We start from the raw sequence: 27,141 nt of genomic DNA, 5'->3' as shown, positions 1-27,141 counted from the left end.
TACTCTACCCCGACGTACGTACGTAATACGGCATAGGCGCAAACGCAGTTGTTGCTCTGTCTCAGACAGGCGTTGTCAGGACCCAAAGCCAAATCAGACAGACTGTGAAGGTGTGCTGAGCAACAGTGAAACTCTTTCACCCGTTAAAGAACAACAACTATAGTTAATGTAATAATGATCAAGGTGTTACTCAAAAGCAAGTTAAACTGAGATTATACCGACGGGGTATGTATGAGTTTGAGCGCGTGGCTGCTGTAGGAGAGCTGTGATTAGCAGTGGTGGCTAATGAATGGGAGCTCAGTTGTGTTGATGGATAATCATTGTGCGGTGGCTTCATGATTTAAGTCACTGTCAGTGGCTTTGAAAGATTTTTAAACTATATTTGAATGCTTATGAGAGTGTAATACGAAGAAGCTTTGATCAGAGCCATTGCATCTGGTCTTAGTGTGTTGGTTAGTATCTCTAAAGCACCACTGGGTGTTGCTGGTAATTACTTGACATTTATATGATTACATGCGCTTAAATGCTTACTTTTATGATCCAACATATAATGTTTTGAGAGTTTAAAGAAGTTGAATCTATTATAACGATTTCCCCAAGGTTGTTAAATAGTGCACATATGGAAGGTCTCTCATCTGTCAAATGGGCCTTTTGTAATAAGATGAACAGACCTGCACATCTTTGCTTATGGCGTTTTAAACTTCAGCCCAAAAATGTGTGCCTGGTGTGTAGTTAGTTAAATCTGTTATAAATGAAGTATAATCATCTTCAGACAGACCACATTTCTGCATGCACGTCATGAAGGCACCATATTGGTTTTGACAGTGTTGCAATTTTTTTTACAACACTTCCCTCAAGCTGTTTGTACTTTTTTTTTTTTTTTGCTGCATAATAGCTTAGAATTTAAGCTATCCTTTATCAGTTTGTTAGCCACTGTGCATCAGCTTGAGTTATGAGTTAAAATAACCCTTCTTTTCTGTGTGGTCTGTGTAGATTCACGTAATATGGCTACTACTGAAAATGCAGAGTCAGGTTTACCAGAAAATAAAGGGGATCGGGCCGACCCAGATGCAAAATACCCACTGAAAGTTCTTTACTGTGGAGGTGAGAAAATACATGCGTTTTTTTGTGGGAAATGCACTTCATTGAAAATGCTAATTTTTAAATTAAATGTTATTCTTTTAATATTTAGTTTCACAGCTTTGTAATTTCTCTTCTTTTACTTGCAGTTTGTTCCCTGCCAGTAGAGGTGAGTACATAACGTTACCAATTATCACTTCTTTTTTATTGTTTCTTGATGTACAGTGCCATTTGAATTTTTTTTTAAGAATTATTCAGTGAAAACTTCATATGGTATGAGCGTGATGGCATTAAGTGGATTAATAAAAAGTTCTCTTTCCTCTGCTAGTACTGTGAGTACATGCCTGAGCCAGCCAAATGCAAACAGTGGCTTGAGAAGAACTTTCCTGATGTGTTTGCTAAACTGACTCTTGGTAAGTCAGCTTTCTTTCATTTAGGCCCGGTTCACAGACATGGCTTAGATAAAGCCAATATTAGGCCTTAGTTCAATTAGGGCATTTACGTAGCTTTTTATAAATGTGCCTTCTTGAGACAAAACAATGGCACTGACATATTTGAAGATGTATCAGTGCAAGTTGCTTTCAGCTAAAACAGCTCAAACATGCATTTTAGTCGTGAAACCGGGGGTACAAGTCACAAAAAAATGGGGATGAGGGAGATATTTCCTCAGCACCTTTATGACAAGCACTGCTGTGTCAGTTTGCCAGTATTTTGCTAACCAAATTCACTGCTGCTGTATAGGTACAGCACTCAAACAGGAAACAAGAGGAGGTGGTGGAGGAGGAGGAGGCGGCGGCGGTGGTGGTGGTGGAGGAGGAGAAGTGCACCCTGCAGGAGAGGAAGAGGAGAAGAAGAAACAGAAGAGAGGTTTAACATTTAATTTTATATTTAGACATATATAAGCATTTGCATGTGGTCACGATGGTGTTCCCAAGTTTGAATCTGCATATTTTTTTCCACTGGCATTGCACATCACATCCAAATCTTCCCCAAATCTCTTAAAGGGTCACTCCACCTCTGGAAAGATGAATGTGTAATTAAAATGGGTTATTTATGTAGAAGAAATGTGAAATTTATTTTTGAATGTGGAGCTTTCTAGACTGAGAAAAGCCAGAAAATGTATTTTTGACTTATGTGGATGAAAGACAACAACTCCCAGAATGCACTTGCTTCGCTGCCCTAGGAGGCCACGCCTACTGGTAACGGAGCGCAGTAGTTAAACAACAAGTCTAGGCTACTGGTGAGTCTTGTAGTCTTTACAGAAATCCCCCCCTCTTACACTTCCTCCTACAATGACTAAAATGATGATTTTTGCGTCATTGTAGGATGAAGTAAAAAGGTAAATAGCAGATTTCTCTCATCTCAGGGGAAAATGAATGTCGCACAACCATTCAATAGTATAACTAGGTTTTTAACAATGGAAAGCTTAATGCAAATGGGTGGAGTGTCCCTTTAACTGTCCAGTTAAAACATTTATTAGATTGGTTATTGAGATGATCTTCAATACCAGGCAACTTTAGTTTTTATGTCAAGATTAATTTAAGCATATCTCAGTGTTATTTTATTATTTTTTTTTTATATACTATTTTAGTATTTGTTGATATTTTGAATACTTTTATTTATTTGTCTTTCATTTGTTTTAATTTCTATTTAGCTCTCATTTATTTTTATGTCAATTTAATACTTCATTCAAATTTCAGTTAGTTGCCACATTTCTCATTTTAATTTAAGTTTTAAATCTAATATTTATATTTTGTTTAATTTCAGCTTGATTTTAATTACTAAAAAAAAATTATAGATTTTTCTCTCTCTAGCTATTAAAGTCTTTATTTGTTTGTTCATTTTGCAGGTGGAAGAGGTCAAATCAAACAGAAAAAGAAGACCGTCCCTCAAAAAATCACGATAGCAAAAATCCCTAGAGCTAAAAAGAAATACGTCACGAGGGTGTGTGGCATGGCCACTTTCGGTAAGGCTGTGATTGTAGAAATAATAATAAGGATTAAATGTTTGTCATGTATTTTTACCTTGCGGTAACTTGTTATTCTGTGGTCCACATCAGACATCGACCTTAAGGAGGCTCAGAGGTTTTTTGCTCAGAAATTCTCCTGTGGTGCCTCAGTGACAGCAGAAGATGAAATCATCATTCAGGGAGACTTTACAGATGACATCATTGACGTCATCCAGGAAAAGTGGCCTGAGGTGAGCAAACATCCCGGATTCTAGCGGTCAATCCGACCATTATCAAAGCTTCTCTTGACGTATTCTCTATCCCGACAGGTGGATGACGACAGCATCGACGATCTTGGAGAGGTCAAAAAGTGAAGCCCCATATTGCACTTTTACTGAAACTGATGCGACGTGACACAGCAAACCTGGCCAAATGTACACATTGACATAAAGCCCTTTTATACCTATTTTATTTACTGTATAGAATTTCCATGGACTTGGCTTCATCCTTGGGGTTTTTCAGTTCTTGATAGCAGCTTTGTCACTTGGTTGCCAAACGTCTGGAATGATGTGACTTAAAGCATTTCACACATGCAAACAATAGACTAATAAATTTCGGTCTCATTCGACACGCTTCTGTTGTGTATTGTTTCTTTTATTGCTGAATGCAGTGCAACACTGGAGCATTTAGTTTGATTTAGGCCACGTTTACACAAAGCCAGGTATTTAGCAAAACAAATATTTTAATAAATATATTTGCATAAATACGCCGGTGAGCGCCATCATAACTATGCCAAAACTATTGGCGGCAGTGTAGGGGTTAAGGATAAAGCCATGCAAGCCAATCAGAATCGACAAGAGAGAACCTCAAACTCAGTTTCTCCCAGTTCACACGACAACACATAAGTGGCGTTTTCAGAAATATCCACTTTGGCTGGAGTTTTTAGAAATAATCGTTTTCTGTAATAAAAACAGGGTTTTCGTGTAAACGAGAGGGCAATCCGCAGGAAAATATATGTGTTTTCCCTTCGTGTAAACGGGGCCTCAGATATCCATTTTAAAAGTACATTCATTACATATTTGCAAAAAGAAAAAATCATTTACTCACCCTCATATCGTTCCAGAACCGTAAGACTTGATTTCTTCTGCAAAATACAAAAGAAGATCATTTAAACAATATCCAGTAGGGTGAATTCAATACACAATTGTGACTTACTTTATGGTTTCATTAAGCACACAAAAGTGTCAGCAAAATATCCATGCGGCTAAATGATAACTTCCCTAGAGCTCCAATCAGATTTGGTAAAAAACAATCTGATGTTTAAGCCATAGTGAAAAAAAAAAAAAAAAATCACTGCATTTCTCTCCTTTGCTTCAGTCCACACTCCAGTCCAATAGGTGGTGGAAATCCATTTATATTTGCCAACTGCCATTTAAAATTTCAGAAATACCACACATTTATTTTTACAAAAATATATCTGGTCAAAAGTTACAATGCATGCGGAATCAATGTTCTAACATGCACAACTCTTATACTCCTCCAATAGTCCACAGCTGTGTACAACAGTAAGCAGTTAAAGACCCCCGCTGATTAGATTCATACACTCCTGCTCAGTCTGACGGACTCTCAAATCCTTTGGTACCAATTTATTCACAATGTCCTCCACGGGGAGAGGTCCTCCAGCGCAACGGCCCCTAGATGCTGGAACTCTCTCCCCCTGCATCTACATGCCTTCCCAGCTTCACAACTTCAGCCTGAAATTTTGCCATATATAATTAAGTCCATATATAATTATTATTAAATGATTAAGTAATTAAACGCATGTTTTTTGCCTCTTCACGATGACTCGTTTGGTTTAGTCCTCAGTTGTAAATCGCTTTGGATAAAAGCATCTGCTAAATGTAAATTAAACTAGATATGAGAGATCCGTTGGCGTATAAAAAATACACTGGAGATTTTTGAATGAATTTTGTCCTGCTTTGGCTCATTTAAATTTTTTAAAATTTGAAAAAAATATATTTTGCATGAATAAAAATAAGTTTTGTTTTTTTTTTTGCGCTGCAACATTTTTATAACAATAATGTGAATAATGGACCTCACAAATTTCAGTAGAATATTGTAATGTGAAAAATATTTTTTTTAAATAAAAGCCCAGATTATATTTCACCCCAAAATCAAAAGAGCTATATTTTTTGGCAATAATGTCAGCAATGGCCCTCACAAATTTCAATAGCATATATATATACATACACATAATGCAAAAAACTACATTTATAAAGAACAATTGTGTACATCATAATAGTATTGGTACTTCAATATCTGCTTATTTTAAAAAATGTTCTTTTTTTATTAAATATGTGCTTAATTGTCATGTAAAAAAAGCTTACTAATCATAAAAGTTAGTTTTTATCTTTATTAAAAAATATATAATAAATTTGGATTGAAATATAACCTAGACTTTTTTGGTGAGATTTATCCAAACACTTACATCAGGAGCAAAACAAGCTAAATCATGTTCAACAAAAACAAAAAGTTCTTTGTTAATTGTATTGTTCGGTTTTTCATTGTATGCCCAAGTGTAAAGTATACTACTCATAATCATTTTAATGGTGCTTTTGGAGAGTCCCAAGTTGTAGAGCGATGTGATTATCAAATTCATAAGAGGGACGATTTCCTCTCGGGACCATTTACCCATCACACCTGGGTTTTTTGTTGTCCTTGTGCATGCTTCCAGCTAAACCATTTGCATGAGAGCAAACATCTTAAGAACAAGTCTCATGGGAATCATTGCCATATGAGACGAAACTGTAAAAAGATCTGAAGTTTTCTGACTTTTGTCTAGTTTCACAGCAGCATCATAATCATGAACAACTCCTCAATGTGCTGCACTTATGAAACACCCATGCTGGACCAATATCTTCCCCCTGTAATGTTCACGGAATTCATATTGGGTCTTATGGGGAATGTCCTCGCCCTCTCGATGTTCTTCTACCACAGGGACACCTGGAAGCCCAATTCAATTTATCTTGCCCACTTAGCTCTGGCGGACGCATTGGTCCTCTTCTGCCTTCCTTTCAGGGCCGACTACTACCGCAGGGGCAAGGACTGGGTCTACGGAGACGCTTTCTGCCGTATTTTGCTGTTTCTTCTGGCCACCAACAGAGCTGCTGGTATATTCTTCCTCACTGCTGTCGCTGTTGATCGATACCTGAAGATCGTCCACCCTCTCAACCGCATCAACAGCATGGGTCTGCGCTACGCCATGTGGGTCTCTGTTGCCCTGTGGAGTCTCATCATAGCCATGACTGTCTACCTGTTAACAGACGAACATTTCTACTATCTAAACAACCGCACACAGTGCGAGAGCTTCAACATCTGCTTCGGGAATAATTCACGGTTCACCTGGCACAATGTGTTTTACGTTATCCAGTTCTTCGTGCCCACGGCCATTGTAATCTACTGCACAACCTGCATTACATGGCAGTTGAAGCGCAAGACAGTGGACAAAAAGGGCAAAATCAAAAGAGCAGTGCAGTTTATCTTGGCAGTGGCTGTGGTTTTCGTTGTGTGTTTCTTCCCAAGCAACATCTCGCGTATCGCCATGTACGTCCTGAAGCTCTGGTATAACGAGTGCCACTATTTCTTTGAGGCAAATGATGCGTTCAAAACCACTGTTTGCTTTACCTACTTCAACAGCGTGCTCAATCCCATCGTCTATTACTTTTCAAGCCCTGCGTTCAGCGGATCCTTTAGGAGAATCTTCATGAAACTTCAAGGAAAGAAAATTGAGGATTAATAATAGTTCTGTGACAATATTCAGGTAGACACTGGCCCTCTCCCAAATCCTAAGCTCTCACAGTTTCACAAAAAGTGCATTCAAAGGGTGCACTGGTGAGCATGCATGGAAGCTTGTTTCCACCACTGAATATAAAAATAAAATAAATAATTGTGACTTTTCATCTAACAATTCTGACTTTTTTTCCTCACAATTGCAAGTTTATATCTCACAATTCTGAGAAATAAAAGTCAGAATTACGTGATATAGTCGCAATTGCGAGATATAAAGTCAGAATTGTGTGATATAAAGTCAGAATTGCGAGATATAAAGTCAGAATTGTGTGATATAGTCAGAATTGCGAGATATAAAGTCAGAATTGCGATATAAAGTCAGAATTGTGTGATATAAAGTCAGAATTTCGTGATATAAAGTCAGAATTGTGTGATATAGTCGCAATTGCGAGATATAGTCAGAATTGTGTGATATAAAGTCAGAATTGCGAGATATTAAGTCAGAATTGCGAGATATAAAGTCAGAATTGCGAGATATAAAGTAAGAATTGCGAGATATAAAGTCAGAATTGCGTGATATAAAGTCAGAATTGCGAGATATAAAGTCAGAATTGCGTGATATAAAGTCAGAATTGCGAGATATTAAGTCAGAATTGCGAGATATAAAGTCAGAATTGCGAGATATAAAGTAAGAATTGCGAGATATAAAGTCAGAATTGCGAGATATAAAGTCAGAATTGCGAGATATAAAGTAAGAATTGCGAGATATAAAGTCAGAATTGCGTGATATAAAGTCAGAATTGCGTGATATAAAGTCAGAATTGCGAGATATAAAGTAAGAATTGCGAGATATAAAGTCAGAATTGCGTGATATAAAGTCAGAATTGCGTGATATAAAGTCAGAATTGCGTGATATAAAGTCAGAATTGCGTGATATAAAGTCAGAATTGCGAGATATTAAGTCAGAATTGCGAGATATAAAGTCAGAATTGCGAGATATAAAGTAAGAATTGCGAGATATAAAGTCAGAATTGCGAGATATAAAGTCAGAATTGCGAGATATTAAGTCAGAATTGCGAGATATAAAGTCAGAATTGCGAGATATAAAGTAAGAATTGCGAGATATAAAGTCAGAATTGCGAGATATAAAGTCAGAATTGCGAGATATAAAGTCAGAATTGCGAGACATAAAGTCAGAATTGCGAGATATAAAGTCAGAATTGCGAGATATAAAGTCAGAATAGAGAGATATAAAGTCAGAATTGCGAGATATAAAGTCAGAATCGCGAGATATAAAGTCAGAATTGCGAGATATAAAGTCAGAATTGCGAGATATAAAGTCAGAATAGAGAGATATAAAGTCAGAATTGCGAGATATAAAGTCAGAATCGCGAGATATAAAGTCAGAATCGCGTGATATAAAGTCAGAATCGCGAGATATAAAGTCAGAATCGCGAGATATAAAGTCAGAATCGCGAGATATAAAGTCAGAATCGCGAGATATAAAGTCAGAATTGCGAGATATAAAGTCAGAATTGCGAGATATAAAGTCAGAATAGAGAGATATAAAGTCAGAATTGCGAGATATAAAGTCAGAATCGCGTGATATAAAGTCAGAATCGCGAGATATAAAGTCAGAATTGCGAGATATAAAGTCAGAATAGAGAGATATAAAGTCAGAATTGCGAGATATAAAGTCAGAATCGCGTGATATAAAGTCAGAATTGCGAGAAAAAAAGACTTTATAACACATAATTGCGAGTTTATATGTCGAAATTCTGACATCTTTTCTCAGAATTGTGAGATACTCGTTACTCGAGTTATCAGGCCAATTCTAAGGGGGAAAAAACTAACTTTTCCCCCCTTCAGAATAGTTTAAATCTCACAATTCTGACTTTATATCTCGCAATTGCGACTTTGTATCACACAATTCTGACTTTATATCTCGCAATTCTGACATTATTCAGTACTAATTTGCAATTGTGAGAAAAAAAGTCACAATTACCTTTTATATTTTTCATTCTATGGCGGAAACAAGCTTCCATAAGCATCTTTTCTGAAGCCTAAAATTACTAATTGGACACTCTAGTCTCGTAGACACTCGCAATCACAAAAAAAGTGAACATAAAGAGTGCCATTTGGGACAAAGCCACTATGTATAAAGTGGGAAATATATTCATTTAAATGTATATGATACCTGCCAATATATATATCTATGTAAGACGACCTTCAAAAAATGATTATCTGTTAATTAAATGTTACACATTATATATTTAAACAATTGTTGAGTTATTTAAACATGTATTACATATTTTCCACTGTCTACTTGGAATACTGACTTGTTCCTAGTTATTCAATGCATCATAAATATGATTATAATTGTGTGTTGCCTTTTCAGTGCAGTAAAAATATTTATTTTTAATAATCTCCCGGACCTTATGACTAACTTAAGACACTTTCTACTTCATACAGGCAAAATACATCAATACAGCATTTATTAAATATCTTCAATTGTCCTCTTAGTTTTCCTGTGTGATTCTTTTATTGGACAACACTTAATTTTATTTAATCATTAAGCATCGGCTTAGAGCTGTTGTTCAGGTTGAACTATAATTTCACACATATTCAGAGCAAATTTACTGCTTGCATTTATGATCATTTATGTGTTTTAAATTGCCTGCTTTTATGATTTTTTTTTGGGGGGGGGGGCAGTAAATAAATATTCTTCTTATTAAACAAGTATGAATTCAATTAGGTGTTCATGCTCTTTAGACAAATATTTAACAAAATTGCAAAGAAATAAGTGAACGAGCAAATATTTGCAGACATAAAATGACTGTTTATGTTATACAATCTTGAAATTTGAAAGACCGGCTTTGATCAAATTTCCAACACTTTTCTGATCTCATGAAATACAAATTTGTCTCCTACACTCATGATGTATATCTAATCCACATAAAGTTTTATGCAGATTTGCAAATGTGAATTTACCTATGTCTTACCGCTAAAATCCAGAAGAGGGAGCCAAAAAGATTGTACGCTTTGAAATGATGCGAGAAGGTGAATCCTACCGGCTAATCATGCCATAATATATGTAAAGCAGGTAACAGAACAGAGAAAGTGTTTCAGGGGAAAACTGAGAAGTGAACAAAATTATAACAAATCTAATCACAAATGAAATATAGAGAATACAATCCTGATTGCAAATCTTGATATCAGTGATTTCATTTCTGCATTAAATCTTTCTGTTCCTCTCCTCTGAACCTGCATTTTTGCATATGCATTTTTATATAAGCTATTTTGGATGATGATCCAAATTAGGAAATGTACACTATTTGTGTTGCGTATAGCCCTTACTGCTTAAAAAAGCCATTTGAACTGTGACAAATAAAAAACTAAAACAAAACATTTATTTGCTCTAAAGAAAATATGTCCGTATAGAGTGCTTTTACGCAAGGCCCCTTTTTCTGGTTCCACAAGTATTTTTTCAGTCAATTTTTCCCATCAGTATTACAAAAAAGTTTTAGTTAAAACATTATAAGCCATGAACCAAGCCAACCAGCTACAAAGTAAATCATAAGATTGCAAACTTTGATTTGAAGCAAAAAAGTATTTGAAAATCGGATAAAAACACAAAGGTACAAGACCGTTTATTTAAAAACTGCAATCCCATGAAGTTTTGCGCATAATTGAATTAAAACTGATGACGAATTATAAAACTACTCTTTTAAAATGTTGATTATATATATATATATATATATATAGCTGTGGTAAAAATTAATGGCACCCCTGGTAAATATGATCAAAATTGGCTGTAAAAAATAAATCTGCATTATTTATCCTTTTGATCTTTCATTCAAAAAAATTGGCAAAATTCTAACCTTTCAATGAAGTAAAAAAAATGAAAGTGGGATAAAATAAATTGATAAAAGATCAAATAAAATAGATAAATATCTCTGAAATATATTCTCATTAATAATTACCTTTTTCTTAGCACACCAGAGTGACTAGGAACATGAAATTGTCTATGACTTCTTGTTTCACAGGAGTTTAAATATGAGGAAATAAAAAGGCCAAATTCCCTGAATCATCACAGTGAGTAAAACCAAAGAATATAGTTCTGATGTGCATCAAAAGATTGTTGAGCTTCACAAAATAGAAAGTGGCTGTAAGAAAAATAGCTAAAGAACTGAAAATTCCCATTTTGACCATCAGGGCAATAATTAAGAAGTTATAATCAACTAAAGATGTTACGATTCTGCCAGGAAGAGGACGTGTGTCTATATTTTCTTAATGTACAGCGAGGAGGAAAGCTTGAGTGGCCAAAGACTCTCCAAGGTTCACAGATGGAGAATTACAGAGATTAGTTCAGTCTTGGTGTCAGAAAGCCTAAAAATATATCAAACAACCCCTGCATCCCCACATGTTGTTTGGGAGGGTTTCAAGAAAAAACAAACTCTAGCATATTCAGTTGTCAGACACAACTGGAACTTCAAAAGGGACCGGATTATAGGTCAGATGACACAAAGAAGGGTTTTTTGGCAGTAAACCCAGCAGATGTGTTCGGTGCAAACAGGGATAAAAAGTACCCCATGCCTACAGTTAAATATACTGCTGGATCTTATATGTTGTAGGCTTATTTTTTCCCTGTAGGTCCTGGGCTTCTTGTTTAGATACATGGTATTATGGATTCTAGCAAATACAAACAAAACCTGACAGCCTCTGCTGTTGTAAAAGATGTTGTAAAAGATGAGTGGGGTGAAGTGAAGAGAAGAAGCACCAACTTGTGAATCTGAAGGATCTGGAGAGATTCTGTATGGAGGAATGGTCTCTGATCTCAGGTCAGGTGTTCTCCAAAATCATCCAGCATTACAGGAGTAAACTCAGAGCTGTTATTTTGGCAAAAGGAGGTTGCAAAAAGTATTTAATAAAAGGGAGCCTATATATATATATATATATATATATAAACATAAATATACAAATATTTTGAGAGCATAGAGATTGACACTTGTGGAGCTTTATGGGAGTGGGTGGAGGTAAAGGGCATGTTTACCTTTTTTCAAATCTGATTGGTGGAATTTTCTGTACAGCATCATGGGTAATGTAGTTTTCACCACAAATTCCATTGTTCAACATGATTATTTTATAAATAAGTTGAAATAATGCTGGCTGACGGGTTCAACAGAAGCAAAATATAATCTATTAACAACCTCATAGCTCACAGTAGGTCTAACTTTAAAGGTTTAAGTTAAAATAATTTCCCCTATGTTTTTAGTTCGGGAACCAAACTGTTGCACTGTATACATTCAATCAGATGTGATTTGGTGCTTCTTTCCTTAAATGATAACAGCAGTCAGAGCGTAAAAGCTGATTCCTCTCCAGTAAGGATGGAGAACATCTGTAGCACAAGCCTGACATCAGTGTCCATCGCTCCTGCTCACACTGAAGGAAACAGTTGGAAGGGAGAATAATACGGCATCCCCTGAAAAAGGTGCGAAAAACATGAACAGATCACATGATTATGATTAATAACTCCATAAGAGGCACTAATGCCCCATGAGACCATTTACCAACCACACCTGTGGTTGTTGTCCATGCAGATGCGTACAGCTACACCCTTTGCATGCGAGCAAACCAGTGATGTTACGAGGACGACACCCGGGGGTGGGCATTTTGATATGTGAGGTGGGCAAATAAAGTCATGTATACATGTTAAGAAAATTAAATAACATTTTGCCAGGAAAAACTATTTTATTTTATTCAATTCCTTTTGTTCCCTTTATTTTTATTGGACAGTCACATGTAGACAGGACGAGAGATGAGGAACAATATAATGCTTGAATATATGGCCAAGCCATCGCATCACACATTTTTTTTATTGGGTTTATTAAAAGTTATTAAACTTAAACAAATATTTTTGTGATTGTTTATTTGATTATCAAATAATCCATCATTATCATTATTAACAAAAACTATGCAACAGCCGTTATTACTTTAATTCAGATAACAATGATCATGAGCTTACACATAACCGTTTATGATAACATTTATGTTAAAAGCTTAACCTGTTAACTGTCACCCCCCCTTTTTTGAATAGACATGAAAATGCACATTTCGACTTAAATGGTTGTAATTCAAGAATGCTTTAGAATATAGACATATGATTGGTCTTGTTTTAAAGAAGACATTTGGCAGATTTTTGTAGAAGTGAAATAAATTAAGAAAGTGAAACAGAAAAAAAGTTATAGAAGTTTGAGTTTATGGAAATGTACAATGTAAAAATATTAATTATTCATATTTTACAGAAAATATATATTTTCAAAACCTGGGCTACTCTAAAATGTCAGAAAGATCAAAGCCAAAAATCTGAACAAGTTGTGTTTCAAATTTTAGGTTGATATCTCAAAAAATGAGCTTTCAGTAAGATTTTGTTTGAGCGCAGTACCAAACTTTTTCACTAGGGCACAATCAGACTCCATTACTGCCCATATAAGGGCGCCTGCATTTCCATTCGTGTTTTGAGTGATATGAACCATTATTTTCACAATTTTCATACAATTTCTGAAGTAGAGATCCTATTCAGAAGTAGCATGGGAAGTTTGGCAGATTTTGATATGAATTGAAACACATACAAAGAACACGCATGTAAGTCATAGCTAGCTGCCACGTCACAAATGGTGAATTTATTATTTTTTTCTTGATATTTCAAACTTTTCAGACCTTTTTTTTCCAAAATAATTGAATGGATTCTATCTTTTGAACTTTTGGCATGAAAACAAACTGAGGTATCTACCATTTTTTCATGATTTTTCATGTTTACTGCTATTTTAAAATAAAGGTCTGAACACGCCTTATGAGTATGAAAATATTCTTGTTTTATATTGATAAATTATGGCTCCTCTGTAATATATTTTGAAAATCAGTCACCAAATATGGAAACTAGAGATTGTAAGCTTTCAAATGATATATAGTTTGTCAATATTATTTAAGGTATTTACTAAGATATTATTGTTTTAAAAATATAGTGGCAAACGTCCCACCTGTGGGACGGTGACAGTTAAGTTAACAATATGTTTCAGAATCTATATTGATTGATTCAGATGACGAGAAATCAATAATTGGTATCGGCTACAAAAAACAAAAAAAAAATCGAATCAGAGCATCCATCTGGGGGGCTAAGACTTAAGGGGAATGTCAAATTTTAAGACTCCCAGTTTTCGAAATTCTAGCAAAAGTTTCTGTTTATCCATCAGTGGCTTTAAATTGTGCAATAAATTAAATAATGAGCAATGTACAAACATCTTCCATTTTAAAAAGATGTGCAAAGAAATTATATTCCAGAGGTACAAAGAAACACAGTGCTAATAATAACAACCTGTGCTTATATTGAATAATTTTGTTGTGTATATGTAATATATGAATCTAAATAGAACTTTTGAATATATATTTGAATTGATTATAGATTTATTATCTCTGTAGATTTATTATTGAGTAAGCCATTTTCGTAAATATAGTAGTAAGGGTATAAAGGGGTAGGAGTACATACATTTGACTTCTTCCTACTCATTTTTGTACATGTAAATAGAGTTCTTGAAAGTATGCAGTTTTATTTTGTTGTTCATCTGGGTTTTTTGACCATTATTTTTTCTCATATTTTTATTTTATTTTATTTACATGTTCAAAATGTAGATATAAATCAATCAATCAATCCCTTTTCTGTAAGCTCAACAATTTAAGACAGCATGAGACTCATCTCAGGAACACACATATACAAAAAAATACAATCATTGACACCCTGATTTTACAGTAAATGCTGTTTTCCCTCTAGTAATTGTTAGTAGGGGTTTTATTTAAAAGTAAAATTGCTAGTAATGTGTCTTCAAATAGACATAGACAATCATATTACTATTTCAGAGAAGTAATCTGTAATGGATTTGTTTAGAGTTACTTACCCAACCATCTGCCACAGACGAAGCAAAATGTCCAGCACTGACACTGATTGCATCATAACCTAACAAAATAAAACATGAATTAGAACTTCACTAAATATCTTGTTTTCAACAAAGAAAAAACGTCCATAGCAATACCAAGAGAAGGCTAAATAGCGCTTATGCCATCGCTGTGGAAATGCACAATTCAGCTACATAAGTATTTCCTCATATGAGGCTAAACATAGTACACAGCTAAAATCAATTGAAACAAGAAATCTTTAATCATCAAGTCTAGACATGGTTCGACAAAAATAGGTGTGTAGTTAACGTTGGTAGTAAATAAGTGCACTGTACTAATAAAGGTTCTGTACCCGCATTAAACAGTGACTGCTTTTGTTCCCGACTACGCCTTTTCTCTGCTTGAGTCCTAAATAGCCAATAAAAAATTAGAAAGAAATATAAAAGCCAATCTAAGCTAAAACATTAATTTGACTCATTTCCAATTGGATGGGCACTGCCCACCCTTGTCCACACATAGCCACGCCTCTGGAGCAAACATCTTTAAGACCCAGTCTTGGGGGAATCATTGGCATATTCGGTACTGAGATCAAACAATAAAGATCTGAAGTTCTCAAACCCTCGCCTGGTTTTACAGCAAAATAAGAATCATGGACAACTCTACAAAGTGCTGCGCTTTTGATGCACCCATTTTGGACGAAGTCCTACCTCCTATACTATTCTTTGAATTCTTTCTTGGCCTTATGGGGAATGTCGTCGCCCTCTCGATGTTCTTCTACCACAGGGACACCTGGAAGCCCAATTCAATTTATCTTGCCCACTTGGCTGTGGCGGACGCATTGGTCCTCTTCTGCCTTCCTTTCAGGGCCGACTACTACCGCAGGGGCAAGGACTGGGTCTACGGAGACGCTTTCTGCCGTATTTTGCTGTTTCTTCTGGCCGCCAACAGAGCTGCTGGTATATTCTTCCTCACTGCTGTCGCTGTTGATCGATACCTGAAGATCGTCCACCCTCACAATAGCATCAACAGCATGGGTCTGCGTTACGCCATGTGGGTCTCTGTTGGCCTGTGGAGTCTCATCATAGCCTTTACTGTCTACCTGTTAACAGACAAACATTTCTACTATCGAAACAACCGCACACAGTGCGAGAGCTTCAACATATGTTTGGGAAGCAATGCATTGTCCGACTGGCACAATTCATTCTACGTTCTCCAGTTCTTTGTGCCCACGTGCATTGTTGTCTATTGTACAACTTTAATTACGTGGCAGTTGAAGAATAAGACACTGGACAAAAAGGGCAAAGTCAAGAGGGCAGTGCAATTTGTTTTGGCAGTTGCTCTGGTTTTCATCATATGTTTCTTCCCAAGCAACGTCTCTCGTATCGCAGTGTGGGTGCTGAAGAGCTGGCATAACGAGTGTGACTATTTCCGTGATGCAAACGTGGCTTTTTACACTACTGTTTGCTTTACCTACTTCAACAGCGTGCTCAATCCCATCGTTTATTATTTTTCCAGCCCTGCGTTCAGCGGATCCCTCAATAAACTCTTCATGAAACTGCTTGGAAAGAAAATGGAGGATGAAGACAGTGAGAAAAACAATCATAGTTCTGTTACACTTACAGTATCAGCTAATGTCTCTTAAACAAGTGGATATTCACTATGTAGTTTTGACATCTAAAAAGTCACATAGTTTATAATTCATAATATTTATTCTGATGTAAACAATAGCTGCAATTGCATATTCGTGTAAGCATCCATTTGTGACAACCTTCATAAACATTTATAATATTCAGCAATATTCTGTCCTTGTGTAATTAAAATGTAATTAAATTAACACTACTTGCAAATTTACAATGACAAACTGCCACTGAATGTCCCTATGTTGTCATATTTGCTAATTTTTTTCATGCTAAAACAATATTTTAAATCACAGTTACAACATAAGTTACTTTATATATATATATATATATATATATATATGAAGAGTTCAGATGCAAAAGCCTCTAAATGCCATTTTAAATTTTCTTCTTTAATGATGATTTTTATCAAACTTGTATATTTAAGTTCAGTAATTTCACTTAAATAACAATTAATAGGTAATTATCATTGCCATTTAAGTGAAATCACTGAACTTAAATATACAAGGTTGATAAAAATGATCATTCTAGAAGAAAATTTCAAATGGCACTTAGAGGCTTTTGCATCTGAACTCTTCATATATATATGTGTGTGTGTGTGTGTGTGTGTGTATGTGTGCGTGTGCATTCACCTTCTTAAGTAAACATTTAATTGAACTAAGTTAAGGTAACTCTGTGTATTTGTTTGTAACAAAATATTAATATTTCTATATTTTGTATTGTATTAATATAATATTGCATTATATAACAATTCATATTGATTAGTATAAAATTAAATATTATGGATTTACAGTATTTAGTAGCCTCTTTTCAATTTAATACTGTTAAATGTTATAGATAATATCAATAATTGTTATGATTGTTTAAAGTCTTATGTCAAAGGTCTTTTAATATTGAAATAGTGGATTTTAATATTGAAAATAGTAACGTCGTTATGAAATATTGAATTAAAAATCACGTTTTCATAAACGTACAAAAGCAACTACCAACTGACAAACAAGCCCATACATTAAAAAGAACGTTTACAAGTGTTCGTTAATTATTGCACAACACGCCAAAAAATAACAAGACTTTGAATCGAGTTTTGTAGGAGCGAGCGTTGTGTATTTGGCGCAGGCGCGCTCCCGGCCCAGCGTTCACTGTATGCGAGTGTGTGTGCGCGCGCGCGTGTGTGTGAGTGTGTGAACTGCCGGCGAGCTTAAAAATATTATCGAGTGGCGGGAATGTCTGGCAGGTCAGTGCGCGCGGAGACCCGGAGCAGAGCCAAAGATGACATCAAACGCGTTATGGCCGCTATTGATAAAGTGCGAAAATGGTAAGATCGCGGGAAAAGCCCTGTTTGTTCCACCGGAGAGAAAGAAAATGCGCTTGTGGGGGAGGAGACAGAAAGAACAAACGAGAAGGACAGAGTGAAATTATATGGGTCATTTTGAGCGCAATTTCCAAGTGAACTCGAGCGCACGCCAGGTGCTGTGCGCGCACCCGACACCATACACTAAAAATGAATGTTTTGGGGGGGAGAGGATTTCAAAGGTTTCTGATGGAGATGAAGTGGGTTGAACCCAGAAGCCATTTCGTTGCAGTCACATGAAGCCATTTCTCAATGCAGTTTGGCGCACTGTGAATGTGTAACATCTGTGCGTTTTGGGGGATGAACGACTAGACAAACTCACCTGTGCACGCGAGAGTCACAGTCGCTGTAACACACTGTGAGTTGAAATGCAGCTCAGAGTCTCTTTACATCAAATAAAACTGAACACATGGAGCGCTGTGGGGGCTGGGACAGGGAAGTTAGCACTGAATGCCTGATATTTCATTATCAACATTAAACATGGAAAAGACGTATTTTGCAAGACTGTTGACGTATAAACTAATATTTGCCTGTTTTTTCATTTCATGAAAAAAAAAATATTTTGAGTGCAAGGATTTTTATGATATGAAGCACATTTGACCTTGTTTTTCTTGTACAATAATGTAATCCCAGGCATTTTGATTACATTATGCATCTCTTTTAATTGGATATGACTTTTTAATTTGCTTTTTTATTTTATTTTATATGGTATTATTTGTGCTGCATATGGCCCTTGTTATAATCACATATAATATTGTATGCTATTTTAACATTACTTCCGTTGCAAAAAAAAATATGTCAGGTTAATTTAAGTGTATTTTACTTAAAGGCAACGTAAAATTAATAATGACCCATTTACTTTTTTAACAAGAATTCCTGGTCTTATTGTGCGCAAATGTTTGCCTTTTTAAATCTGAATGTGAATTTCATCTTTTCCGCTGATGTCACTTAGCTATTGGATATTGTTAACCAGTCGCCAAATAGCTATTTAGGGCATTGAAGTACTTCTTTCCGTGCTTCAGATCTTTGCTTTATCGATTCACAGGGAGAAAAAATGGGTGACGGTTGGAGACACTTCCCTGCGCATCTTCAAATGGGTTCCAGTGACTGAACCGAAGTCAGACGATGTAAGTGTGCGAATATTGTGTATCGTTTCCTTTTATGAAGTTGTAGTTCATCGATATTTTGTCTGGCCTCTTGTCTGCTCTACAGAAGAACAAAAAGAAGAAGGGCAGAGAGGAGAAATATGGATCGGAGTTGACGACTCCAGAGAACAGTTCCTCTCCGGGAATGATGGACATGCACGGTCAGTCAGAGGAAGAGTCTCTTAACCAAGCCAAGATTTTAAGGATGTGCATAACATAATTTGACAGTACTGACCCTTAAATGTCAAGCTGCGGTTTCCCTTATAGATGAGAACAGTAATCAGAGCTCGATAGCCGATTCCTCTCCGGTGAAGATGGAGAACAGCTGTAGCACGAGCCCGACACCAGAGGCCACTGCTGCTCACGCTGATGGAAACAAGTGCAAGGCAGAACATACGCCATCCCCTGACAAAGGTGCGAAAAACCACTGTGATCACACAAATAAATCTCATGGTTGCACAAATAAATAATGTATTAAGGCTTTTTGGAGATCTCTAAGACCACATCCACACGAAGCCAGAGCTTCCCCTATCCGATGTTTTTTTTTCCTCGTTCTAAAAAAAGTCTGTAAACACGGCGTCATCTCGAAAAATACCTGCGTACACACGAAACCACTGAAACCGACTCGAAACGATATAGTAGACATCCCTGACCAGTATGTGGCGCTGTAATTCTGCCATAGAGATACACTAAAAATGCGAGAAGAAGACTTAGAACATGCGCATAAAACCTTGCGCGCTGTAGGCTATACACAGTAAAATAAATACTAGGCTATGAAATACTATTACGCACAGTTGCTTATTTTCTTTTTTATACCAAGAACTTTATTGAACAACCATAAAATGCCTGAGTTCAAAATAGGGAGTCACGATATTCGATTAGTTAGCAGACTCAGAAGGCTTGCCACAAAGAACCGGCAAACGAACGTGTCAAATATAGACATTTTAATTGTTTATTAATAAACTAATGTTTTCTGTGTAGTTCTTGACTGAAAAGAGGAAATTGATAATGCTGACTCGCCACTTCGCAGTATTGTGAACGTGCCTATGGAGTAGGCTAAGGCCGTGTGTCCACCAAAGCGTTTTTCCACGCGCCTGGCGTATGTTTTCAATTGTTTTCAATGGGAGCGCCGCGTTTTTTAAACGCCATGAGCGTACCGAGGCGCTGAACGTTTATTTCACGCTGAAGCGTCGAGCGCCCGGCGTTTTTTACTGGTCGCTGGGAGTTGAAAAATGTTCAACTTTGGATAAAACGCAGCGCTCATCACTGTCACTTTTTACCCAGCCGTCCAATCACAGTGGAGGGGCGGGACTAATACCACACCGACCAACTGTCACAACATTGAACTGCTGCGGATATTCTGTATCATAGCAACGAAACGTCTCAACGGAAAAAACGCTGTGCTGCCAAAATGCTCTCAAGTGCCCAAAGCACGGTGTCTTCAGCAGAGCGTTTAGCGTTTTCAGCTGGCTAAAAACGCTTTGGTGGACACACGGACTAATGCACTTCATACGGAGGCTATAAGGCCGTGTGTCCACCAAAGCGTTTTTCCACATGCCTAGCGTATGTTTTCAATTGTTTTCAATGGGAGCGCCGCGTTTTTTAAACGCCATTTAAACGGCGTTTTTTAAACGCTACCTCGTAACGAGGCGCTGAGCGTTTTTTCACGCTGAAGCGCAGAGCGGCTGGCGTTTTTTACTGGTTGCCGAGAGTTGAAAAATGTTCAACTTTGGATAAAACGCAGCGCTCATCACTGTCACTTTTTACCCAGCCGTCCAATCACAGTCGAGGAGGGGCAGGACTAAACCACACTGACCAACTGCCACAACATTCAAACTGTGCTGCGGATATTCTGTATCATAGCAACGAAACGTCTCAACAGAAAAAACGCTGCTCTGCCAAAATGCTCTCAAGCTCCCAAAGCACGGCGTCTTCAGCAGAGCGTCTAGGGTTTTCAGCTGGCTAAAAACGCTTTGGTGGACACACGGCCTAAGAGAGTTATCTATTTCTTTTCGTTTTGAATTGTTTGTCGATGTTGTTTAAACGTAGACATTTCAAGCTTTCTATATATTTCTGAGTTGCGGTTCATTTATGAGACGAGCTCCAGTTCACGAGCGATGCAAGTTTTATCGCGCCAGGGCGTCCATGTCCTGATTATCTGCTATAGCCTATGTTTGCTTCTTATTTATTAAATCCAGGTAACTGATTGCTGAAACATTTATTAAAAATAATAAATGTTCATTTTAACATTGTAACATTATAACCCCCTATATATTAATTTAACTTTAACCCCTGAAGACTCCATTTGTCCATTGTTTATTTGTAAAGAATTTGTAATTTGTATCTTAAGCTATGGCCCCGTATAAGCCGTTTTTGTAAAAATAGGCTAACGATTGCGTCATAACCACGCTACTCAAACTACTTTGCTTTTGGTGTACTGTGGAGTGGGTAAAACTGTTTTTAATGGCAGGCTAGCAGTTACCGTTGACTCGCGCTAGCCTAGCACCGGCGAACTATGCAACTGGAACGACTGGATGAAAATTTGTGAAAACTGTCCACTGAAATAACACTAAAAAAGGCTAACTTGCAAATGAGGCACGATGTCCAAAATTCTGAACCACCCCTTTAAGTTTTCAAGATAACTAGAAAATTGCAGAAAGCTGAGTTTAATCAAGGTTGGAGGTAAAGTCTGCAGGAAAGTGGATTTCAAGGGCCAGAGTTGAGAATCCCTGGAATAGATGCTATATGAAACATTGTATCTTGAGTTCTACGTATCACAGCTGTTTTATTTTTACAGGGAATTGTAACTCCACCCCTTCAGAGACCTCAGCAAGCAAAAAAGATACTCAGTTAATACAGGAGAAGGAGTCCCCATCAGACACCTCGACAAACACTCAGGTGAAAGCATCACTTACCTTACAAAACAGAAGAAACTGGACATGACTTGAGGGTGAGAAAATGACTAAAAGTTCTGTCTGTTTGTGTTTTAGGAAAGTGAAGATGGTTCTCCACCCACAAAGAAAAGCAAAGTAGAATCATCTTCTCAGGACTTGGATGACTAAAGCTGACTAGTTTGCTCCCACATATTTTAAACACGTCACTGTCACAAACCAATGAGGAAAAGCGTCCCACTCAACAAACCATTCCTAATCTTCAAGTAGAGCCTCACCCTGTTCTTCATCATCTCACCTGGAGTGGGAGTTTGCAGACGTCACTGTGCTGGTGAACTGAGGCCGAAAGACTGACCTGATCCTGTGAGACACCTGCAGCCTCGCTCCATCAAACTCATGCACGACACACAGCGTTAGTTTAACAGTAACAAGAGTCAATGCACTGCATAGATTTGTCAAGATGAAAGGTGGATTTGCTGCTGTGATCATCTTCGTTTTAAGTCTTTTATTATTTAATTCAATGAGTCTACTAGTTTTTCTAACTACTCCGCAAAGGTTGTTGTATGGTTATAGTGCAGGTGCTTGGTTTGTCCATAGATTCTCTACTGGTTTGTGTGCCTTCTGGCTTCATGATGTGTGCATTTTTACTTCTTTTTATTTGTGGCTGGTTTTATTTCGTTTTTTAAAAGGAAGAATATTTTGTTACATGTCAAAACGACTCAATATACCTCATTTCCAAACCAGCTGAGCTGGAACTTTAATCTTGATCGATGGACGATAAATCCACTTCACCGAACAGTGAACACAATCTGGCAGTTTTTAAATGGTCATTTTCAACAATGAATCGACTCTAACTTTAATCTGATTTAACGTAAAAGGAACTCATGATGATGAAATACTCAAGGTACATTTGGGACCATGATTTCTTGAAATGATTGTACAGGTGATTAATTTTGCTTTTATTTATTCCATCATTAGTGCTTGTTTTTAGCATTTTAAATTTGTTTTAATAAAAAACGTTAACACATCGAAGGCTGTGGAGTTTATACTATTATATATTATGTAGTTTAGTATTTTTATGCGTTTTGATGGTAAAAATAAATAAATTGAAGATTATTTAAAATCGAAAAGGTTGAGAACGTTTTATTCATTTGACGTGTATTTTTATATGATGTTGCACGCCCCCTAACGACGTTTTACCGCATTACCACGTGCGAATCGCGATCTTGTTCAACATTGCCGAAATGTTTTTGAAACGAACGTTTTCGTTCAAAGCATCTGCCAAACACAAAAGTATTATAAAGAGAAAGATAGGAAATGCAATATAAGACTTGTTTCAACTAATCCGTTGTCCTGAATTCAAATGTTGTAACTGAGTAACGATAGGCCTGTAGGCCTATGGTGCGTTGCAAAATTTGCTTTGGGAAAAAATGTCGCTCTCTGACTGGATTCCACCCACGGAAGTTCGTCGAACAAATGTAATATTACCGTACCTTTACTCATACAATTTACAAATGTTATAAAATTAGTATATATCCATAACTTTTGAAAGCCATATATTTCGCCGTGAAGTGTCTTACCTCAGATCTGGCGTCCTCCTGTGCGCGTGCTTTCCCATCCACTTCGGTTTTGGATCTTTTTTTCTTGTCTCGTGAGAGCTCGTCGAAGTTTCTGCCTTTCACAATTAATTAACATAAATAATTAGTTTGATAAAACTTTTGGCAGTCATGGAAAATTACCCGATGCTGACTGACATACTGAATTATATTAAAAGTATTGTGACATAAAAAGTCGAAATTGTGTCATACGACGTCAAAATTAAGTCAATTATGAGATAAAAGGACAGTTGCATAGTGAATTATGAATAAATCAAAATTATGAGATTGTCCAAATTAAATCGAAATTTAATCTCATAAATACCTACGACTAATTCTTAATAACTTAATTTTGATTTACAAAAGCATGATTTTTTCCTTATTTGGTGGAAAGCGGCTCATATAGAACCAATCGAAATGTTTGTAATCTTGTTTTCTATTTAAAAGACATTCAAACATAATAATGTGACTTACAGATAAAAACATAGTTTTTGCATTCATCCATCCATTTCGAGATTTTCATAGCAAATTTTCAAGCGTTGTTTCCAAACATCCAAAATACACTCAAGTGTTGCTTTTATTACTCCTAATCATATTTTTTATATAGAAAAAAAGCATCAAATTCTAATCAAAGTTACTATTTTTGTTGGGTTCAGATTGGTCTGATCAGGCAGCATTTTAAAGAGACATGAATTATTGACCAGGCAGGCCCCTTCTGTTTTATTTGGGAATTGTAGGATGGGAATTTGGTGATCACCCTTGCGTGAAATTGAGACTTGAGGGAAGATACTCCAAACACCTTAGCAACATAGTGAACACCTTAGCAACCACACAGGAACACCCTAGAACTGTGGCTAGAATTGTTATTTGATGTTAATGAATGACTAAATGCTTTTCACAGAATGAATGTGTAGTCACTAGTCAGAAGGCTTAATGTATCCAAACAATGACAAGAAAAATTTGTTCAATGTTTGTATTGAGTTCAGGTGAATATACAGTACATGAAACAGTACAATAGTTAAAGACTATCACAATATTTCAGTAAAAACTGACCATATATTTGTACTCATACTGCAAAATTTTTGGATTAAATTAATTTAAATAAAAGGGGAATAATCATGAATATTATACATATTAAATATAATCTTGTGCACCAGGTCATTGCGGGTTATCAATTCTAACACTTGCAGTTCATTACGTTTCTAAATAAACTTTGTTGTTAATATTACATCAATAATAAGAGATACAATATGATTTTGTGCTTAAAAGTTGTGCTTTAGCAAAGGGTCTTTTCACACCAAGTTTGATGTGACTAAAATACATTAATATTTGCAAACCATTTTTTTTTTGCACCAAACCTATTTCACACTGAGTTTTTGTGAAAAGTTTGAATACCTAAAGAAACAGCATTTGATCAATTTAAATAAATCAATCTTGTGTTCGTATACAACAAAAATGTTCTCTTTTTTTATGCCAAAAATTTGGACTTGGTGTGAATAGGCCTGAAGTCTACAGGACATAACATCAACAATACACATAAAAACCCATTGATATAACAATATCATGACTATATGTCTGACATTTAACAGTAAAAAGAATAACTTAGTTTCAAAGAATTGTAGATAAACTCATGTGCTGTATACATTTAAAGTGAGAAGTGCAATAAGTTAATAGTGGTTAGCTTCAGCTTAGTTTGGTGCACTGGTCATACGGTTTTGTGCCTGTGATAACAATCCGTTATGAGTTCCTTAAGCTGAAATGTGTATTTTTTTATTCATTAAAATCATTTCTATCCTGGTTTAATGTGCAGTTACAACTGTAAGTAAACCATTCGTAGGGTGAATTACCAAAAAAGTGCAACAACGGTGGGTATGTTCGCAATAGCATACTACCATACTGCAGGTAACGTTTCTGCAGGATATAGTATTTATACTGTGCATAGTATGTATAATTTCGGTATGCCAAGAATGCCTGGGTAAAAATCTACAGTTTAAAATCAATCACATAATGCAATGCGCTCGTCTTGAGTCGATTTTATGTGTGACATGATTTTCTTGCCGTATAATTTATTGTTGCATAATGTGCACTGTTTTTATATACTTCTTAAAAACATTATGGGCAGTATTCAGAGTAAACTGAGCGGTTCGCACTGTGCTAGTAAACCGTTTCGAACACACTCTGTGGTGCTTTCATAACATCGCTGTTTGTTTGAGCCGTCTCAAATGTCAAATTCTGACTCAAACAATGGCGTGAGTTTGGGGCGGAGCTACAATGGAAGAAAAGGAGTGTTTGAGAAACCTGTTTGGAAATGGTCATTATTTTTGCAATTCCATTTTGTGCCTCTGGGGGAGTAGAAATTACACTCAGCAGCTTTAAATACACAGCACATTACCGTGCCTCTTTTTCTTGCTGGTATTTCATCAGTGGATCAAAATCTTATGAAACACACAAAACAGTATTAGTAACACAGAAATATCTCTCATCTTCATAATTGAAATTCCATCAATGCAGCATACCTTAGCCTTCATACGGACGGATACGTTTCAAGGAATGTACAAGAGGTTCGAATGTATATACGCTGTGTAGAAAAATAGCGAATCTGGTTGAAAGCGATCTGTGCATAGCCTGCTCACAGGCGGAGGGGTAGAAGAGAAGTTCAGAAGGTTTGGTCATCGTTGCAAGAATCTGTCCAGTGACCGAACGCCTCACAGATGTCGCAGTACGGCCGTTCGCCGCTGCGGGCCCCGTGGTGAGTGGTGTGCGGAGGCGAGTCTGGGGACTGCGTTTGCGTGGGACAGTCCTCCGTGTCGTGCAGGTCGAAGCAGTCGCAGATGTCGCAGAAGACGCGTGGTGGGGCTTTCTTCTTCTTTTTGTCCTTACCAAGACTTGAGAAAAAAGAGGATAAACCAAAACATTCTATTATGACAAAACCTTTTCGAAGAAAACAACATTAATAGTAACAATAGTGCAATGCATTTTAAGTATGTTCAATGTTACGTGACCACATACAGTATATATATAGAGAGAGAGAGAGAGAGAGAAAGAGAGAAATTAAAACTAAAACATTTTTTTGCTGGAAATTAAAATAAACATTAACTGAAATTTTAAAAATTAATAAATTTTAACTGAAATAAAACAAATTTAAATCAAAATTAACTGAAATAAAAATGTATAAAAACTATATATTTTTACATGACAAAAACACAACAAAGTTACACAAAACTTAAAATTAAAATATAAAAATAAAACCAATTCAAAATAATAAAGCTGCAGTCTGCAGTTTTTCCTCTTTGTCGCCATCTCGGTCCGAAATCTGCAATTGCAGTCATTCACGGAATTATCAACATTACGCGAGTTGTGCCTCGGCACGGCACAGCGAGGATGAACACGATGTTTTGAGGAGAGCGTGTGGCTGTCAGTCGCCGCGCCGGTGTCGATACTGGCATTCGTAATAAAAGGTTCCACTTTTTGGAAGTATGACCAACGTAAGAATTTTCACCCTAAAATGTTATCTAAACAAGTAACATCCAATCTCCTTTTCTGACCAACTAACTGAAAAAAAGCATTGCAGTAAATCACGCTGATTAAATCTAACGATCGACGATCATATCACGTTAAACCGTGCAAATTATACTTTGATCTCAAATAAAAAACATCATCATTGCGTGACTATATGTAATGTAATGTCCTTTTGATATTATCCTTGTTTTCGCACGGGTCCGGTTGCAGTCTCTTTTTTCTGTCGAAGTCCGAAC

General features: G+C 36.4%; 5 protein-coding genes across 7 annotated transcripts in view; 4 read left to right on the top strand and 1 right to left on the bottom strand.

The window, feature by feature from the left end:
* Positions 1–41: 41 nt before the first annotated feature.
* On the top strand, positions 42–3,659 carry denr (density regulated re-initiation and release factor). Of its 2 annotated transcripts, none has more exons than XM_039676586.2 (8): positions 42–110; positions 994–1,104; positions 1,230–1,249; positions 1,409–1,493; positions 1,822–1,947; positions 2,930–3,046; positions 3,140–3,279; positions 3,358–3,659. In XM_039676586.2, exons 2-8 carry the CDS (start codon positions 1,005–1,007, stop codon positions 3,400–3,402), a joined length of 633 nt encoding a protein of 210 aa, XP_039532520.1. In that variant the 5' UTR covers positions 42–110; positions 994–1,004; the 3' UTR covers positions 3,403–3,659. The 2 variants fall into 2 exon arrangements, with proteins under 2 accessions (XP_039532520.1, XP_039532519.1); XM_039676585.2 differs by having other exon boundaries at positions 61–225.
* Positions 3,660–5,891: 2,232 nt separating this feature from the next.
* On the top strand, positions 5,892–6,917 carry LOC120482038 (hydroxycarboxylic acid receptor 2-like). Its single transcript, XM_039675960.2, has one exon. The coding sequence runs from the start codon at positions 5,892–5,894 to the stop codon at positions 6,822–6,824; it is 933 nt and encodes a 310-aa protein (XP_039531894.2). The 3' UTR covers positions 6,825–6,917.
* Positions 6,918–15,416: 8,499 nt separating this feature from the next.
* On the top strand, positions 15,417–16,409 carry LOC120482118 (hydroxycarboxylic acid receptor 2-like). Its single transcript, XM_039676121.2, has one exon. The coding sequence runs from the start codon at positions 15,417–15,419 to the stop codon at positions 16,407–16,409; it is 993 nt and encodes a 330-aa protein (XP_039532055.2).
* A 1,138-nt stretch (positions 16,410–17,547) lies between these two features.
* LOC120481778 (B-cell CLL/lymphoma 7 protein family member A) lies at positions 17,548–22,212 on the top strand. Its single transcript, XM_039675592.2, has 6 exons — positions 17,548–17,719; positions 18,801–18,882; positions 18,968–19,061; positions 19,168–19,314; positions 21,698–21,798; positions 21,891–22,212. Exons 1-6 carry the CDS (start codon positions 17,628–17,630, stop codon positions 21,960–21,962), a joined length of 588 nt encoding a protein of 195 aa, XP_039531526.2. The 5' UTR covers positions 17,548–17,627; the 3' UTR covers positions 21,963–22,212.
* A 2,133-nt stretch (positions 22,213–24,345) lies between these two features.
* clip1b (CAP-GLY domain containing linker protein 1b) overlaps positions 24,346–27,141 on the bottom strand; it is a 36,049-nt gene continuing 33,253 nt past the window's right edge. For both annotated transcript variants that reach the window (XM_039677308.2, XM_039677309.2), the window contains one exon: positions 24,346–26,271. In XM_039677308.2, coding sequence (XP_039533242.2) covers positions 26,043–26,271 — 229 coding nt within the window. In that variant the 3' untranslated portion in view covers positions 24,346–26,042. The remainder of the gene's footprint in view (positions 26,272–27,141) is intronic.

This window comes from Pimephales promelas, chromosome 23 (assembly GCF_988280905.1).
Source record: "Pimephales promelas chromosome 23, fPimPro1.hap1.1, whole genome shotgun sequence".
NCBI lineage: Eukaryota > Metazoa > Chordata > Actinopteri > Cypriniformes > Leuciscidae > Pimephales > Pimephales promelas.
Note: the sequence above shows the minus strand (reverse complement) of the source record. Positions and strands in the feature narration are given on the sequence as shown.

Bases quoted from the DNA above. Each gene is read 5' to 3' on its own strand.
- denr (XM_039676586.2), top strand. From the start codon at position 1,005: ATGGCTACTACTGAAAATGCAGAGTCAGGTTTACCAGAAAATAAAGGG. The intron at 1,494-1,821 runs GTAAGTCAGCTT...GCTGCTGTATAG, and splicing joins GTTTGCTAAACTGACTCTTG to GTACAGCACTCAAACAGGAA. The intron at 3,047-3,139 runs GTAAGGCTGTGA...GGTCCACATCAG, and splicing joins GTGTGGCATGGCCACTTTCG to ACATCGACCTTAAGGAGGCT.
- LOC120482118 (XM_039676121.2), top strand. From the start codon at position 15,417: ATGGACAACTCTACAAAGTGCTGCGCTTTTGATGCACCCATTTTGGAC.
- LOC120482038 (XM_039675960.2), top strand. From the start codon at position 5,892: ATGAACAACTCCTCAATGTGCTGCACTTATGAAACACCCATGCTGGAC.
- LOC120481778 (XM_039675592.2), top strand. From the start codon at position 17,628: ATGTCTGGCAGGTCAGTGCGCGCGGAGACCCGGAGCAGAGCCAAAGAT. The intron at 18,883-18,967 runs GTAAGTGTGCGA...TCTGCTCTACAG, and splicing joins CTGAACCGAAGTCAGACGAT to AAGAACAAAAAGAAGAAGGG. The intron at 21,799-21,890 runs GTGAAAGCATCA...TTTGTGTTTTAG, and splicing joins ACACCTCGACAAACACTCAG to GAAAGTGAAGATGGTTCTCC.